General features: G+C 25.4%; 1 protein-coding gene across 1 annotated transcript in view; it reads right to left on the reverse strand.

The window, feature by feature from the left end:
- LOC145831800 (diacylglycerol kinase delta-like) overlaps window positions 1-18,909 on the reverse strand; it is a 46,670-nt gene that overhangs the window by 17,569 nt on the left and 10,192 nt on the right. The window contains exons 5-9 of the mRNA XM_082939142.1: window positions 18,490-18,596; window positions 12,492-12,617; window positions 10,081-10,207; window positions 3,964-4,126; window positions 1,566-1,674 (exon numbers count right to left, since the gene is read on the reverse strand). Coding sequence (XP_082795268.1) covers window positions 1,566-1,674; window positions 3,964-4,126; window positions 10,081-10,207; window positions 12,492-12,617; window positions 18,490-18,596 — 632 coding nt within the window. The remainder of the gene's footprint in view (window positions 1-1,565; window positions 1,675-3,963; window positions 4,127-10,080; window positions 10,208-12,491; window positions 12,618-18,489; window positions 18,597-18,909) is intronic.

Below are 18,909 nucleotides of genomic sequence, written 5' to 3' on the forward strand. Positions count from 1 at the left end.
ACTAATTTATACCAGATGAAGGCATTGGAAATAAAATTTTTTAAATTTGTAAATTTATAGGAAAATTTTGGATTTTTTTTGACTTTAAAGGACTTTTAATTAATTTTTACCATTTGAAGGCTTTGGAAAACAAGGAATTTTGTAAACTTAAACTGACAAAATCTGTCTTTTTTTTTTAATTTTATCAAATTTCCTGACTTTTCCTGACTTTTTTTCAAAACCCCCCATTTTTTCCTGACTTTTCCTGACTTTTGTCATTTAAAAAAAATTTTCCTGACTTTTCCTGACCGAGTGGCAACCCTGTTTTAGTCAAACTAACCTAAAACTGGGTTTAAAATACTTCTAAACTATACCTACTTAAGTTGTACTTTTTTTTGTTATGTAAGGTTAGAGACCTTTACGAATGTAACACATAATCCAACTTAAATTGAATTTATCAAATTGAGGATTTTAAAAATGCATAACAGCGAATAAAATTTCATGTTCCATTATTTAATTATAACAAACAATGAGTTTTAAGATGAAAAAAGTAGTTTGATACCAAATGATTTTATCAAATTAATCATTTTGACAGCGTACAACAACAAATAAAAATTAAACAACCAGTTATTAGATCACAATGAACTATATTTTCCCTTCCTGTTATCATGTACAACTTAAAGTAAATAACAAAATCCAATTACAATTTGATACTAAATGCAACAGAATATAATAAGCTTCCCATGAGACATTTTTTATTTTGTTTTAAAGCTAAATTGTTTGGAAATTTAATAACTTGAAGACAATCGATCTTTAAATTAGGGCTGAATAAAAACTAGAATAAAGTAACTACTTACAGAAAATTACACTTGAATTAATAATGTGACTTTTTCTAGTAGGCGTTTACTTAAAAACTTAATAATAATGTTAAAACATCATCCAAATACAAAATATCAATTTTATCAAAAGACAAAAGACCATACAAATTAGGCATACTAACCAAACACAAAACATATATGCTAGTTTAAATAATTCATTATAAATGTTAGTTTTTCAAAACTTATGAGACCGCAACTATAAATTTCATTCAAAAAACTTGACACATATATTAATCGACGTACAATACAATCAGAATTTTTTTAAGTTTTTTAATTATATAGATATACTTGTCTTAACTAAAAATTATTACTGAATTTGCTGGAATGTAAAGAGCTTATTTAAATAATAATACAACTTAAATTTAAGTATTTTATTCAATACCAGGTTTTGATAGCAAAAAAATACGACCTTGTAAATTTTAAAAATTAAATTTTTATTATTATTTAACAATTTTATTTATTTATATAAAAATTACAATTTTGTAATAGTAATAAAATAGTAACTTAATTATACTTTACAAGGTCGTAAAGTTTTTTTGCCACTTAATCCTGAATCCTGAATGAAACACTTAATTTGAACTTGTATTATCATTTTATTAAACAGGTACAAAACTTTCATAAAACTACTTGAAAGTATAATGAATTTAATTACATACAGTTACTATATTATCATTATATATTTTTTAGTTGTATACAAAACTTTCAAACCCGACTGCTGAGCCCGCATTTATCAACTTCGTTCAAAACCCAGCCTACAGAACCGTCTCCCGAACAAATTAGTACACGGATTGTTTCGAACTTTTGAAACATCTTCAACCTGTAGATATATTTAAATTTAATCAACATAAATAAACTACTATATGTACTATACTCTGAAACATACATGAAATTACTCTGTAAAACATATGACTAACTAATACAATTTGTACTGCATATAAGCATACAAAATTATTTGTTGAAAAGTTATTATTCAGTGTTAAGTTAAATTTTAGTTTCGTTTGTTGTAGCATGTTAAAATAAAAATGTATACTAGGTTTCTAATAAACAGTTTCAAGTTTAAAAACAACTTAAATTTTTTGCTTTAAAACCTTTTTTTTTTGTTTTTACTGATAAAAAAACGATAATTAAATAACTACAAACGGTCACTATAAATGTTTTTTAACTTATGTTAAACTTATGTTTTTTATACTTAACAAAAACTTATGTGTTTTATAACGACAGCTTTTTAAACTTTATAGGAAACTTTGTACAAAAAATGAACAGAATTGTAACCAATACTTAGCAACATTTAGGAAACAATTGGCTATATATAGTGGCAATAAAAATTTTTACGTCATACTTTGTCAATTATTTGCTTTTTAATTCGCTAAGCTTTAAAAAAAAAAATTAGCTTATTTTTTTTTTTTTTTTTTTTTGTAAAAGATTGAAAAAAGTTATTTATAAAAGTAAGGAATCATTCAAAGTTTATAATGTTAATTTCCACAATTCTATGAATTACTTGTTCAAATAAATGTAATATGTAAAATAAAACAATAAATAAAACTAAAGATGTTTTTTAAATAGTTACGATGCTTGAAAAAAAGAATTAATCAAAATTTTCTTTTTGTGACAAATCAAAAAATTACTCATTCTTTAAATAGTTTTTTAATTATAAATTTTTCATTACTCATAAAGTACAATTTTAAATCTAAAGCTGGAACCTTTTTTTTTTTATTTTTCAAGCTTAACAAAGCAAAAACGTAGTTAATTTAAACTAAAACTGTTTAAAACAAAGTTGAAGTTCAACGCTGCAAATATTTAATTGCAGCAAAACCTTTACAAAGTTGATTTAATTGATCTTAATTAAGTTGAGCTCCAAGTTAAACTGATGATTCATCGGGACAATTAGAAGATTTTTTGTGAGTTCGTATAAATTAATTTGAATCGAGTTTATTAAATTTAAGGCGTAAGAAATATAGAGGAACAGTTTTTTAAGTTGTTTTAAACTTTTCTTCACGAAAAATTAACGAACTGAATATTTGTTAACTCGTAATAAAACAGTCAGTATCTCAGTTATGATTTTTAGTTATTTTTTTATTTAATCAAAAGTTGTAATTAATGTTAGCAATATAAACAGTATAGAAAATTTTTTTCACACAACGTAAAAAAAAGTAACTTTGATAAAACGGTTAGCATTGAGTACTTCTTCAATTTATTAAAATTTCTAAACTGTGGTAAAACAATTTTTAATAAATTATAAAACCTGAGCACGGCATGTTTTTTAAATAAGTTGAACCGTACAGAAAATGTTTTAAAATTTTTGCACTATTTTTGTTAAAATATTTATTTGCCGCATATAAAAGTCTGACAAAATACGATTAATTTAAAAGTTAAAAATTCAAACTCAGGTTTAGGTCCGTAGCAGTCCAGGTCTAACACTTGAGCCGGGTTCAAATACATTAACAGATTAATAAAAAGTTTATATACCAAATAACAAAACTCTTTAGCAACTAATATTAATCATCCTTATAAAAAACAATTTAAAAAACCCAAAACAATCCAGATTTGGGTCCGGAGGTCAAACACTTTTGCAAATTCAAAATTCGAATCAGTTAAGATTTTTTTTACATATCTAACAACCAAAATTTTTAGTTAAACTACAATAAACTAAAGTCATGAGCTTAAATAAAAACCGCCAAAAAAATTCAAACCGACCCAGACTTTGGTCCGTTACAGACTAGGTTGAACACTTGCGCGGGGTTTAAACTTATATACCAAAATATAAGACTCTTTGTAACCAATGTTAATCAATCTTAAAAATTTCAGATAAAAAATCAAAACAACCCGGATTGCGCCGGGTCAAAATAAGTTTTAAAAAAACTATTTATTTTAACACTTTAAGTACTTGGTAATTATTATGATCATGAGTTATAGTTAGAATTTTTTTTCAATTCAAACCGACCCAGATTTGGGTCGGTAGCGTGCGAGGTCAAACTCTTGTGCGAATACAAAATTCTAATCAATTAAGATGTTTTAATTATATATCTAACAACCAAACTTTTTAGTTAAACTATCATAAAGTAAAGTCATGAGCTTAAGTAAAACCCGCCAAAAAATTCAAACCGACCCAGATTTGGGTCCGTAGCATGCTAGGTCGAACACTTGCGCGGGGTTCATGTACTGCCGGAACCTCCTCAGAAACTTCACTCCCTGATTGTCTCCACTCCTGCTGTTCACGAACACCAGCAGTGGCGATGTGCAGTTTGATGAGGGTGAAGCGACCCAAAATCCTGTGAGAAATTAAATTATTTATCTATTTACTTTTGTTTACAAAAACCTAGTAAGGGTGAAGTACAGTTAGAAGACGGTGATGCGACTGTGACAAATGATATAATATTATTTTTTTCAACAATTTTTTTGTTTAAAAACACTGGTAAGGGGAATATACAATTTGGTGATGGTGAAACTACTCGAAAACCAGAAAAATCGTACAAGTTAAAAGTGACAACCGAAATTCCGTTAGCCCAGATTTTTGTTATAAAATTGAATTATTTCTCATTATCGAACTATTTATATGTTTTACAAACACTTATAGGTGAAGTACAGTTTGATGAGGGGGAAACAACCCAAAAACTTGTGAGAAATGTAATGTAAATTAATTTCAAAAGTAAGTAAAAAAAATAAAAATATTTTTTTGAAATGAAGAAAAGCAAAGAAAGTGTATTACTTTATCATATTGCTCAAACTTTCCTTTTAATAGAAAATATGAGTTGAAAAATTTTTAACTAGAAATTGTACTGTTGTATAAATATATACATTGTTTAATGAAATTACAATAAAATATTTTACGCAAAAAAACATGAAGAAAATGAGTAGAAATGATTTAATTTCTTCATGAACTAAATTCCTTTTCACATGACACAAATATTACTTATTTAATGTTCGTTTCCTAGAAGTCATATTTTTACAGCTTTTTCATTATGCGCTAAAAATACTAATTTATAACCCACATCATAAGACAAAAACAAACTGATCATATGATTCCGCTTAAATGTTTTATTTGAATTTTTCACTTTGATATTTTATTTTTAGAACCTGCAATAGATATTTAAACGGAGAGAAAGTTTATACACACAACTTTATCTTTAAACAAACTTCAAATTTAAAGCTTTATGAATACAAAAAATACAATAAGAGTTTAGAAAACGCATTTGGAACACTTTTTTTAATAAGTGAATTTAAATTTCCATTGAAGTTGGCTTAAAACGGAGTATAAAAGCAACAATGAAGTTTCTTTTGTAAATCTATTTTTGGTATCGCTCGTGAAAATTAAATGTATATTTAGCATAAGTTCCGTATACGTGAAAGAACAGAACCTTTTTTTTAAATTTCGTTGACAAACTTTTGAAGTAAACTTTTACAAAAACAACACAAAAATGTTCAAAAAATGAACTGGAAGTAAATTACAAGTGTATTTGAAAGAGAAGATTATCTTTTTACAAAAACTCTACACTAATCCTGTACTATACTTGAACTTGAAGCACTTACAAAGTGTGAAAACAACATACTTAATAATTTGTGGTTTGGATTGTAATGAAAGTTAAGACGCTTGATGTTTAGTACTTAAGTTGTAATGTGTTTAAGTTTGGATTTGTCAAAAACTTCTTTTCAAAACTTTATTTTTGGCCCGAGATAGGCTGCATTAAATAAACTTTACACTAAATACAATGGTAACAGCTTTTGTAAGTTTATAACTTATTAGCTGAAAACACTTTCGATAAGGTGTTTTGCGTTTAACACAATTTATTAGTTTTTTTTCATAAAGTAAGACTAGTTGACAGCAACAATAGAACTTTACAAAAACCACAATAAATTCGTTAGTGGGTTAACTGACGATCTTCAAAAACATTGGGACATTTTTTATTTTCAACATTATTTATTTTCATTTTATCATAACTTTAAGCTAAACTGACTCTATTAAATAAACTTCACACGAATTACAATAACAACAGCTTTTGTGAGTTATTAACTCATAAACTTAAAAACACTTTGTACTTAGCAGATTTTTTTTTTAATTTTATCTTTTAACTACAGACTAACTTGGCAATATTTAGAATAACTTACAAATACTATAATAGCATATGCAAGTTATGGTAAGTGCATTTTTGATATTACATTGTTTTCGGCATAATCCTTTTTAGTTTGTAATAACTGTATGCTAAGTTGACTATAACAAACTTTACAAGTACTAATTACTAGAACATATTTAAGTTTTTTTGTAAAAGTGGCAAAAAATTTTGAAAATTTTTGTATTTAGCAGTTTTTTTAATTTTTTACAACCACAAGTCTTTACAACAGTGAAAGTTATACCTAGAGAAACTTTAAAATTTATTATGAAGCTTATTACACTTACCATCAAATAGATTTTTGACGTAAACTAATTAACGGGACACAACTTTAAAACAAAAAATATATATTATATGTTTTGGTTTTAAGAAAACAAATAGATAGATCTCAACTACAAAATATATATAACAGTCGTTAGAGTTTTGCTTTATTTCATGTACATTTTGACTTATGTTTTAAGATATAATTACATTAAAAAAACTGAAGATCTCTTCTGTTTAAAAGAACAGTGAAACAATTTTATTCAAAAAATTTAGTGTTTTACAAATATATATACGCATTTAGTTTTAGCCCTCAACTTAATCTTAAATTATTTTCGTTGGTTCACTTTAAAATTAAACTGATTTTAAACATGATGAAAAAAACAATAAAACACTTGCATTGTGAAAATACAAAGCACAAATTAAAAGAATACCAAAACTGCATATAACTCTTAAAAAAACAGTGCGCAATACAACTGTAATAAAAGCCATTACTTCCTACATATTAATAATTAAAACGGTGTATTATGAAGAAGGTTTTACTTTCGCGTAATTATCATAATTTTACATTAAAACATAGTTTTAACGTCGCGAAACATAGTTTTAAATTTAATTCCATAATGGACAAAAGTAATGTGCTATGACGCGCTTACTCAGTTTTTTCGATGTACATTATTCACTTAATTCGATTAAACAACGTCTTTAACTACTAAAACATATTTGAAATAAATTAAATTATTGTAAAAAAGTATCAATAATACTAAATTATTGAAACTGTTTTGAAAATTTTCATATTCACATAAATATTATATATTAATTGTCATTTTTAGTATTATTAATTTATTACAGATTTACAGTTTGAAAATCCGCTTTGCGTTGTAATTTTGTTTATAAAATAATAAAATTTCAATTTTAAATAATGTCTTTTCCTTGAACTAAATTCACATGTAAACTACGTTGGTAATATAACCATAGTTTTTTTAACTTAACATAGTTTTTAAAGTGATATAACACAATTTCATAAGACAGTTCCTTTTAATAAAGTGATAAAATGGTTTGATTTCATAGCTTTCACGACGATTTGTTATATTTTCGTGAATTTTTTTTCTTAGATTTCTAGTGGTCAAGTCTATAATATAATTTTTTTTTAATTCGAAAAAAATGTTTAACTTTTTAATAGGTTAGAACAAATTCGGTTAGATAAAGTTACTTATACTATTTTAAAATTTACATATAGTTTAAACTAGGTTTCTAAGTAAACATCTCTTTGGCGTAAATTTTATATTAAGTTACGAATATATTTAAACTTATATCAAAAACTTTGTTTAGCGCTATTCTTTAAACCAATAAAGCCTTTTATGCAAAAATAAAAAAATAAACTTAACAATAATACGCAACAAAGTTAATTTTTTATAATAAACATTTAAAAATATATAGAACTTAAAGTTCATCAGTGTACATCAGATTTTAAAATTGTTCAAAATAAAACTCAGTTCATTAGTAGATTAAAATAAAGATAATCACGTTATTAGAAACATAAAAACTTATAATTAACTTTTAAGTTTAGGCAGTTTTAACTTTAGTCGTACAAAAAAAAATCCGTAAAACTTAATTTCAATCAGTTTGTTTCAGAGTTTAAAATTGAATAATACAAATCTAATTGATTACTAAAAATAAAATAGCCCGGCTTGCAAACAAAACCAAAATTCTTAAATCAATTTTTCGGTTCGGACTTTAATAAAAATCTAGTTTAAAGTTCGAATAAATTAAAACAATCGTAAGATAACAGCTGAGAAAGACATTTTTTTTTTGTTTTTAGACAGCTTTATAGGAAACTAATTGGGAAAAAAATAGTTACATTACGAAAAACATTTAGAAAATTCAAATCAATTCAACAAGTCTTTATTTCGAAATCTCGTAAAAGCTATTAATAAAGAAAACACAAAGCATATTACCGAGAATAAAAAATTTAATTAATTCTATTTTTTATTTATTTTCATTTTACTTAATTCTAGCCTCAGACCGTTGACATTTAAACCAAATATTAAAGAAAACGAAATACAATACGCATACCAAACAAAAACATCCTGCTACGTTATTAAATTTATTTTCAATTCGTCACTTTGGGAAGCTTCGAGATAAAAAGTATGAATTTCAATCACTATTCTTGGAAGCGATTTTATAGGTTATAAAGTTTTCGATCAAATTTACAAAGTATTGTTCACCAAAATTGCGAAGAAACTAAGTTTAGTTTTCAAGAATTAGAAAAGTGCACGTAACTTTATTTTTATGCTTTACTCAAGCAGTTGGTAAAACGATTTAATTCAATTTTGTGTCCGAAAACAAAAATTCCAACTTTAAATACATTTTGTACGACTATTTTAGATCTTTTATAGCAACTTACTGGAAAAACTGAACTTTTACTGTTACGTTACATAAAAATACTCTTATCTCGTTTTCAGGTTAAAAAAAATAAAGTAAAAATAAACATCGTTCTTTTTAAGTTTTTAATTAAAAAACACTTTACATAAGTCATTGTGTAAGTTTTTAAATTTTTAAACTAGAGCTTTACACACTTAAATAAAACACCGGAAACCGTTTTATAAGCTCTATACTCTTTTGACTTATGTATATTTAAAAAATTGTTTTTCGTTTTATGGGTACGAAAAAGTAAATGGTGATACAATTTTCAAAGCCTTTACTTTGTTTTACTTTTTCATTTACAATTATCAATAACTTTTTTAATACGTTGTATTTTTTAAATTAGTAAAACAAAAAATTGTAGAGTCTATTAACAATTACTTATTATTACTATTAAATTAGTCTTTCTTTAAAATATTTAACTATAAATTAAAAAATATATGTGTAATTAATAAAAAACACTATGTGCTTTTTAATGTATGTTCTTTTAAATTATCAAAAACAAGTAACAATGTTATCTTAAATAAAAAAAAAGAAAAATGAAGTTGTTGTAAAGACTTGAATCACAGTGTACTAAAAGAAAATTTAATTAAATAATCAGCTCAGTTTCAGTCAAGTTGCAAATAATCAATTGTTGTTGAGAACACTTGTAATAAATACGATTAAAAATACTCGTGGGAAAGTTTTTGTTTCGAACAGGAGTGCATTAAGTTTCGGTGAAAATTGTGCGAACACTTGATAAATTATATTTTTCCACGCGTATATTACTCTTTTCGTGTAGCTTAAAAAGCTATTTCAACATGAAATCAAACTAAGTAACGGCATATATAATATTCTAAAAGTAAGCTGTTTAGTGTGATAGCGCATGTGTGAATAAATAAAATTCTTTCCAGTTCTACTATGTACTTTGTCAAAACAGGACTTTATAAAATTTCCAAACAAAAGTTTGTTGTTTAAATCACCGTTTGGTTTAAATATGATTTTAGTGCATAAATGCAAGCTGTAAAAGTAAATGTATAGAAAAGGTAAAGTACTTCTGAAAACATTATGAAGACTGTTGAAATTATGCGCATAAAAATAATGGTCACAACTCCATTCCCCTCTAGAACAGGAACGAATAGAAGTGGAAGGAGTCTGTCCCATTTTTCTTTAAGATAATTACAATTATCCGAAAATACTTGCCATAAAAACAAATCACTTGAATCGTAGGAATGCATTAAAGTCGGAAACAACACTGAATGTCTACAACTAACCCCATAGTATTATGAGGTAATTACAGTTAGACACATATACTGTACATTTATTATCAATTGTAAGACACATACAGCTACCCGTTTTACTATGAGATAATTAATTAAAACTGAATGCCTACAACTTCTAATAGTATTATGACTTTATATAATAATGTTATTAATCTGTTATTACGTCATACTCACCGTTGGAATCATATGAGTGTATCGAAGTTGGCGGCAACACTGAATGTCTGCAACTGCCGAGTGTGCACCTCTGTGGCATGTGCTGTTTGCATTTGTCGTGCACCTGTAAAAAAAATGTACCGTGTACCTGTGATAAAAATGTAATAAAAATAATAACAACTGTATAAATGATGGAAACATTAATTTAATGATAATTAAATTGTATATGCGTATAAATGTTATTTAGTCGTAGTTTATTTGCTTAACGATGAAATGATAATTGTAGTGGAAATTTCAAGTTGGCTTGTAATTCGTTGGCAAAATCGTCAAGCTTGTAATTCTAAGTGATTAATTTAATTAATTTGGTATAAGTGACAGTTTTGAATAGTTGGTAACAACCATCGAATAATTGTACTTTAAACTTTTAAAGTTGACAATTTTGTCGAAGTTTAAGTGTAGTTAGACATGACCATTAGTTTATTTACAATTCAATTATAATGACATTTTTTGCATATGATTAATTAAACCCCCTATAATTTTGTAATTGTTCTTAGAAAATAAGTTTTTTTAAATTAAGTTAATCTTTTGATCTATTAGAAAAGCACGATTTTCGACTAAAATAGTTTGGACTTTACCTTTTAATGACGATCTTGTTTAAATATAACTCAATTCAAAACGACATGAGAAATTATACTGGTCGTAACGATTAATTATCGAATTGCAACAAATTTGTCAATTAAGCATTAATTGGCTGGAGGTCAGTAGGCATTAACACACTTTGTATTTTTTATTTTTCTTTATAAGTTTGTACAAACAGTTATTTGTATAATTTTAGTAAATACTTACAACCTTTGCTTAAAACTGAATATTTTGAACAAAATTATAAAGTTTTACGCACAAAAACACGCTATATAAATATGCAACAAAATGTTTTTATTGTTTTTTGTTAATTTATCGTTAATTGAATATTAATTTTCAAAGATTATTAGGATTTTGTGTATAAAAAACACTATCTCAAAGTATTCAGCGTCTTTAAGCTGTTGTTATTTATAAAAATAAAACACCTTTTTTTAGAACTTTTTTGTAAGTATTTTTCTTTTTTACTCAAAGTTATGTTTTTTTGAATCATGTTAAAATTTTTTACGCATAACAAAGCTAAATAACTAAAACAAGTTTGTTGATTTTTTTACATTTAAATACATGCGTTTTTAGTTTTGAACTAAAATAAAAGTTTTTTAAACAGTTTTTGCCTACTTGTAATTCTTTTTTGAATATATATCAAAAAAAAACGTAACTTCAAGCGTTTAAAATGTAAAAAGCTTTTACTATCTTTAAAATGCGTCAAACGTTACTCCCAGTATTTTTTAGAACTTGTATGGCTAAACTAAAATTGATTTCATCAAAAAAAAAAAAGTTTTCGATAAACAACACCATATTTAAACAATTTATCTCAATTGCAATGACAAATGAAAATCAATTGGCTTGCGTCAGTAAAATTCTAAAATTAAGAAGATTCGAAATATTTATCAAACTTTAAAAAAAATTGTCCAAGTTAGCAGTTTTTGTTTTAACTGAAGAGTAAAACTGTAACCAAGATGATTTATTTGATTTTTACTTAAGTACTAAATATACTGACTTTTCTTTTTTTTGTTAAGAGTCAATTAGTGTTTTTTTTTATCATCTGACTTATTATTGTTCCTCTTTTAAACTTTTTTTTGCATATTTATAGCTTAAATTCTAATTGATTAATTGGATTGTTTTTTGGAACGACTATTACTGAACATTTGGTCATAAAAAAACTTCTCGTATCTAAACATAAGTTTTCAAAGCATACTATCACTTTATAGCTCACTTTAAAAGTATTCACACAAGTTGATTTAATAATATTTTTAAATCCAAAGAAAAGCTGTTTTTGATTTAAGGTTCCAAAAATTTCTTTTATTGCTTTTTATAAATAAACGTTTCTTTTGGGCAACACTTAAAGTGTATATCATCTTTACTTTCTAACTAATAAATAACTAAAGAATTTTAAACTATGGGTGTTTAAAATGTGATATTAACAGCTGGTTAGAAATAAAAACAGAACGCTTTTACTTCCAACATTTAGTTGCGTATTCATCAAACTAACAACAGCTCTACACCAAAAACATTTCTTATCTTGTAACTTTTACCCATTTCCACAACTATTACTTTAAAAATTTACTAATTATTAGTTATGTAAAATTCTAACTAACTTTACACAATAAACATTTCCACTTTTCTTATTTTAATCAAAATATTTCTAGTCCTGTAACTTTAATTCTACAATTTTATTTTAATTAAACTACTTATTCAATATTAACTTTCAAAATAACTACTAATTTAAACCATAAACACAACCACAGTTTTTATTTTAATTGAACTAATTATCCAACTTATAATTTCAAACTAACTACTGCTTTGCACCACAGGCACTTCCAATCTTGCAGTCTCAGCACACTGCCACAGTTCTTGTCGCAAACGCAACATTTCGCGTTAACCGGCAAGTTGCCTTCCAACCACTGGTGCACTATGTATATCTGTGGGTGAATTATTTTAAATTAGTTTGCTACTCAGAATACTACGTAGATCTGCTTGTAAAATTATCTAAAGTAAAAAATCGCCAAAATGAAAACTATCAAATCTGCTTCACACAATGTTTGTGACGTAACTATAGTGACGTAATAAGGGTGCGGAGCAACATAGACTAACTTACGAGTAAAATTATTAAATGAGAACTAATAGAGATATTAAATGAGAACTAATAGTGAGTCTATATGGTATTTCACTATACTCTCTTTCAATTAACTGTCCTTCGTTAAGCATGAAGGATAACTTGGTTTTAAATGTTGTACAAATCGCAGCCTCAAGTTATTTTATAGTAACAGAATATCTTGGTATAATTTATAGTTATAATAAATGTTTCTTCAAACTTTTTGATTTCATAAAAATGTATTTACTAGTTTTATTTCCAACTGCTTATGGACTGTGTATGTGTTTTTTTGGGATCAAAAGTAAATAATTGTGTTTAAGTTCTAAAAAAACGCTAATGTGATGTAATAATTTTATCCATGAATCTATTCACATCACTGGTTCATATTTCTGACCTGTATGCTAAAAAAAATCAATAGTGTTTTGGCGAGTTTTTAATAACTTCAGATTTAATCATCTTGGCATAATGCCCCACGTGTATTAAGCAGGAAATGGGAAAATCGATGAAAATATTTACAAGTTTTTTTTTCATACTTATATAACAATGTCAACATTTTCAACTGTAATTACGATAAAATTTCAATTTGAAAAATTTGACAAATGTTCATACTGATTGTCAAAAACTTATTTTTTTACCATTGATTTGTAAAACCTTGTAAACAAATCGATGGTTTTATTCACACGTACACATTTACATTAAATTATTCACAAAAGACTACAGTTAATCAATGGTAAACTATTTAAAGTTTTATAGATTTTTCTTGAAAATAAAATTTTGCCCTTTAACAAAATCACATGTTTTTGTGCTTCGCATTCTGTGAACAGAAAGTTTACTGATTTTAATCCATTTTAATTCAATTAGCCAAAAGCCAACAGAGTTTGTCAATGGGATTTCCTAGGGCTTAATCCGAAGTGGAAAAGGAAATGTAAAGTTAAAGATTTGAAACTTATTTTGAAGAAATATAGAGAAAATAAATTCTAGCTGAAGTTATTTTAAGCTTAATCTATGGACCACAGATTTTATACTAATAGTTTTAAAAGTACGTAAACATCCTAACTAAAACTAATTTAAAAAATATTTTCTAATTAATTAAAAGAGAATTAAAACTATGTACACGCTATATATATTCAGATTGAATCTTATTCTTAACCTAGCTTTGAATAATTTGCCTAAATTGAAACAATTTTTACTTCTTTGTTTCATTGTTGCACAATGCTTTTACAATCTTTATTGATAATAAATTGAATCGTGAATTTAAAACTGGTATAGGTTTTTTTTCAACCTATTATCAAATGTTATGCAACTGCAAAAACATGTGAAATACTGTTGTTATGTAAAATAACAAAATAAATAAACAAACTGACAAATGAATATGATTTAAATAATAAATATACACATATGGGAAAGCGTTTTAAAGACGATAAATTAGATTTATTAGGGTTAAAACACGCTATTATCGTCGAAAATATATGAATTTTAAATATGATTTTTTTATTAAATTGTTATAAAATGTTGCATAAGAAAAAAATATGTTGTCACTAATAACAGCTTGGTAATGAGCAGTAAAATTGATTTAAATTTTATTGCGTATTTTGTTTAGGGTGGTTTATTTTTTTATACATTCAGATATATACAAAAAAAAATCATGTATATAAAAAATATATTTACAGATATATCAAAAAATATGTTTTTTTTTCATGTAACATATAGTTTTCTCAACATATAACTTAATTCACATGTATTTATGTTATTTTTCATTTTTTCCTTTATCATTTTATAACAGACTTGCAATTTAAAAAACTGCTTTGCGATGAAACAGTGTAATTTTGTTTCTTGAAATAATAAAACTAAAAAAATTAAAAATTAATTTAACATCATATCATGTTTTAGCACTAAAATTCAACAACTCATTATGCTAACAACTAAAAGTTTTACAATTTTTTTATTTTTTAAATTTTTTTTTGAGTTTAGTTATATAAGATTTTTTATAAGTATATTTGATTAAATTAATTTTCGTAGAAAAAATGACAAAACATTTATTACTTTACAGTTGAAAAATGTATTTTTACATTAACTTATAAAAACAACTCAGTATTATAATAAGTTATAAGCAATAAAATTCAAGAAATTTTATTTACCAATATCTTAAGGGAACTTTTATTACATTACTTATACAGACTAGAACATTTCTATGGTAAACTTAATTATGTAAGGGCTTTTGTTTATAAAATAATGTTATAAAAATTATTTTCACATAAACATTAGACTGCATGTCAATTTAAAATTAAAGGCATAAGTTGTTTTGCAATTTAAACAGCGCAGTAATGTATTAAGTTGTGAGCACTAAAGTTTCACAACTCGTTTTCGCTAATGGATTAAAAGCGTTTATTATGAAATTATTTTTACATGCTAGACCTCACGATGAACTCTGTTTTGTGGGATTTTTTAATACAAAGTGGTTTTTCAGGGTTGCCAATTATTTTGATAAAACTACTTTAAATGTGCTTTTTAGTTTAAATTTTTTTTTTTGATAGCAACAAAAATTTAATTTATATGGTAGGTTTTTGTTTCTGATTAAAATATTACTACTTAACGCGTAAAATTGTTTAAAACTCCGCATTTTCTTAATTCCCAAATTACAGATTTTTCCAGGTTTGATTTAGCCTAAACTGTCAAAATCCAGGTTTTTCCAGGATTTCAGGTTTTTTAGCAACCCTGCTTTATATTAATGAATAATACCTTAACAAACATTTTGTTAATAGAACGTTTTTAAGGTAACAGTTATTAAATTATTTATATTTTACAGAACAGGCTATACAAAAAATAACTTGATTACTTAAAGATCACTTGTACACAGAAGTAAAATTTAAAAATTACTACTGGTTTGAAGTATAATTCAGGTGTTTATTTGCTTTAATAGCGTTATTTAAAATTAGTGTACTGTTTTTTCTACTTTTCATTACGTATTTTATTTTGAGTAAATTCTAAAAAAACACTTTATTTTACATCTATGGAAGATATAGAAAATTAATACTTTAAAGTGGTTATACCAGATGACTTAATAAATCAAAGTGTTCTAAACTAAATAAGTGTAATTTAAAAAAAATAAAGTAATACAGGGTTGCCACTTGTTTTTCAAAAATTTTTCAAAGTTTTCCAAATTTCTTCCAGGTTTTTAAAAGTTCACATTTTTTGGTCTATTTTTAGATTAAAGTTAAGTTTAAGGTAAGATACTGTGTTAAATAGTATAAAAACATTGAAAAGATACTGTAAAGCTACTTTAAATATGTTAAAAAAAACATTTGATGATGACAAAAGTTTTTTATTTATATGATAGATTTTTTGAGTCAAATCGAAATTTTACTACTAAGCATGTGAAAATTGTAAAAATTCCAAGTTTTTTCAAAACTTCCCAAATTCCAGGTTTTTCCAGGTTTTTTTTTTGCCTAAATTGTCAAATTCCAGGTTTTTCTAGGTTTTTCCAGGATTTTAGGTAAAGTGGCAACCTTGGTAATAACAAACACTTGTAATCACCTATTACTTTTTAAAGACTTAATTGTAAAAGTTGACCTAATTAAAAAAAAAAATTATGTTTATAGAAATTATAGAAGTCTTTAAAGTTATTACGTCATATTTACTAAAAATAAAAATCTTGCATCAAAAACAAACTTCCTTAACAGATTTGTTTTGAGTTTTTTCTCAAAATAACAGGGCTCAAAACACAAAACTACGTTAAAGTATTCATAAAACACGCAATTTACAAAAAAATACCAATTTTTTTATTTCCAATACAACTTTGTTACCACTTTGTAATATTTTTAATAAAAACAAAAAAAATGCTGGAAAAAAAAAGCAAAAAAATACAAACAACACCGATGTTTTAAGAAAAATTTTAAATCGAGTTTATTTAAACTTATTTTAGAGTTACGCAACAAACTTAAATTTTATTTGTTTGAATAATCAATTTCATAATTGACAACTGATTTAAAGCCAGTTAAAATATATTTCAATTTTCTGAGTTGTCAGACAATTGTTTATATTTTAAATACAGAAAATTAATTTATCACGAATTAATGCAAAGCTTTATTCTTGGAGTTGAACTCGTAGCCGTCACTATATATATTTGTCAAATAAAATATTTGATTCAATTTGATGCATGTGTTTTTACAACTTACTAAGGCTGCTTGTCGACATTAATTTTGTGGAAATAAATTTGAAATAATTTTTTTGTGACAATTTTTTTTCCATCAAATAAATGTTATTACTTGTTTTATTTTAATAAACATAGGGAATGAGTATATTTTTAAACTAAATTCTAATAAGCGTTTATGTATCGTAAATATTATTACTTATAAGAAAATGTATTTTTGAATTAAATTATAATAATCTTTAGGAAATCTTCATCAATCATTAATAACTTATTTGTCAAAAACGAAGTAACAAAAACAAAGTAACTAAATTAAGGTCATTATTTATAATTTGAAATTTCTACAGTATATGGAATTCCAATTATTTTCATATCAATCTTTTCTCTTAATTTTCAATATAAAAGCATATGTTTCCTAATTTAGGTACGGACAATTTAATGTTTTTTAAACTGTATAACATTTCTTTTATTTGATTTATGTTGCTTCTGAAAAGGCTTGATGTAAATAATTTTTGTTTTTTGTTATTGTCTCTTAAACGGTTTTAACTATTATGAATTGGAAAAAAATAACAAAACCATAGATAAGGCACAAAAATTGGCCAAATAGCTCTTTAATTAAAACCTGGGAGAGTTATTACTTTATCAAAAAATCTAAACTAGTTTAGTAACTCTTTCTCTTATTTAGTAACAAAGCCGCTCGGCAAATTTAAAACTCATTTAAAATAAAAGGCAATTTAAGGGTAACACTGGTTTGAAGTAAAAAATATTTATCTTACAAAAAAAAAACACGACTAAAATAGTTTAACTAAAATCTAACAATTAAACTAAATTATAACAAAATAAAAAACGCTTTGGTTTTATTAAACATGGAGACTTAGTTATAGGGGTGTGATTGATTTATAAATCATATCTAAGTGTTCATTTCAATCACTAGTAAAAAAAAGTTAACTGTTTTTCATATTAAAATGGGATGAAGGTAGTCTTCCTCTTTTGATTTTAAAGACCGGACAGGATTGAATTTTAGATAAACAAAATAAAAATGGTAAAACCATTAAAAAATATCAGTCAGATTCTATTTGAATAAAAATTGAAAATGTTTGTTTTTTAATAAACGAAAGATCTCTTCAAAGCGCTTGTATAAGACAGTGACTGATTTTTTTTAATGGTTCTACCATTTTTATTTTGTTTTTCATTTTGAAACTTAATTTATTTAAAAAGAAAAGCATTGTATCTTGGTACAAATGAACACTAGACTGCACCACACGACCGCCAACAACAGTGGCAATATGCGATCTTGTTTCTTCCTAGTAATAATCATAATTTAATTAACTATTTAATTAATTTCAACCAAATTAGGGCTCATCGGGCATTCATAATCACGATGAAACAAAAAATTTGAGTCAAAAAATCTTCTTAATTGAAACTGATAACATATAATTATGACATCATTAACATGGTCTTCTCTTTTGAATGAATATAACATTATACTAAACAATTATTATAAAAAACATTCAATTATGACGTCATAAAAAAATACTATGACGTCACTAACCCCGTCCTCCCTCTCGACGACGTTCTTGCCGACGCTGGAAAGATTGGACCACTTGCAGGGAGAAACTGCCTTGCTGGCACACCTCTTGTGGGCTTTGAACGCGCAAACTGTTACAAATAAAATAAGATTAATATATTTGATTGAATTTATCTATTAAATATTTTAATTTGTTTGTGAGGAGAAACAGCCTTTATGGGGCTTGAATGCGCAAACTGTTAGAAACAAAACATTAAGTTTAAAAATGTAAACGAGTTAATCAAAACTATTAACTAAACAATGTTTATTTTTAAATACTAGTAAAAACAAGTTAAAGAAATGATTAAAACTATCAACTGGTTAGTTGCAAGTAAAAACTACTTAATATTTTATGGGCTACGAATGCACAAACTAAAAAATATGACGTTCTTATTGTTGTGAGCA

The sequence above is a fragment of the Thalia democratica genome, chromosome 3 (assembly GCF_965202585.1).
Source record: "Thalia democratica chromosome 3, ktThaDemo2.hap1.1, whole genome shotgun sequence".
In the NCBI taxonomy this organism is placed as follows: Eukaryota; Metazoa; Chordata; class Thaliacea; order Salpida; family Salpidae; genus Thalia; species Thalia democratica.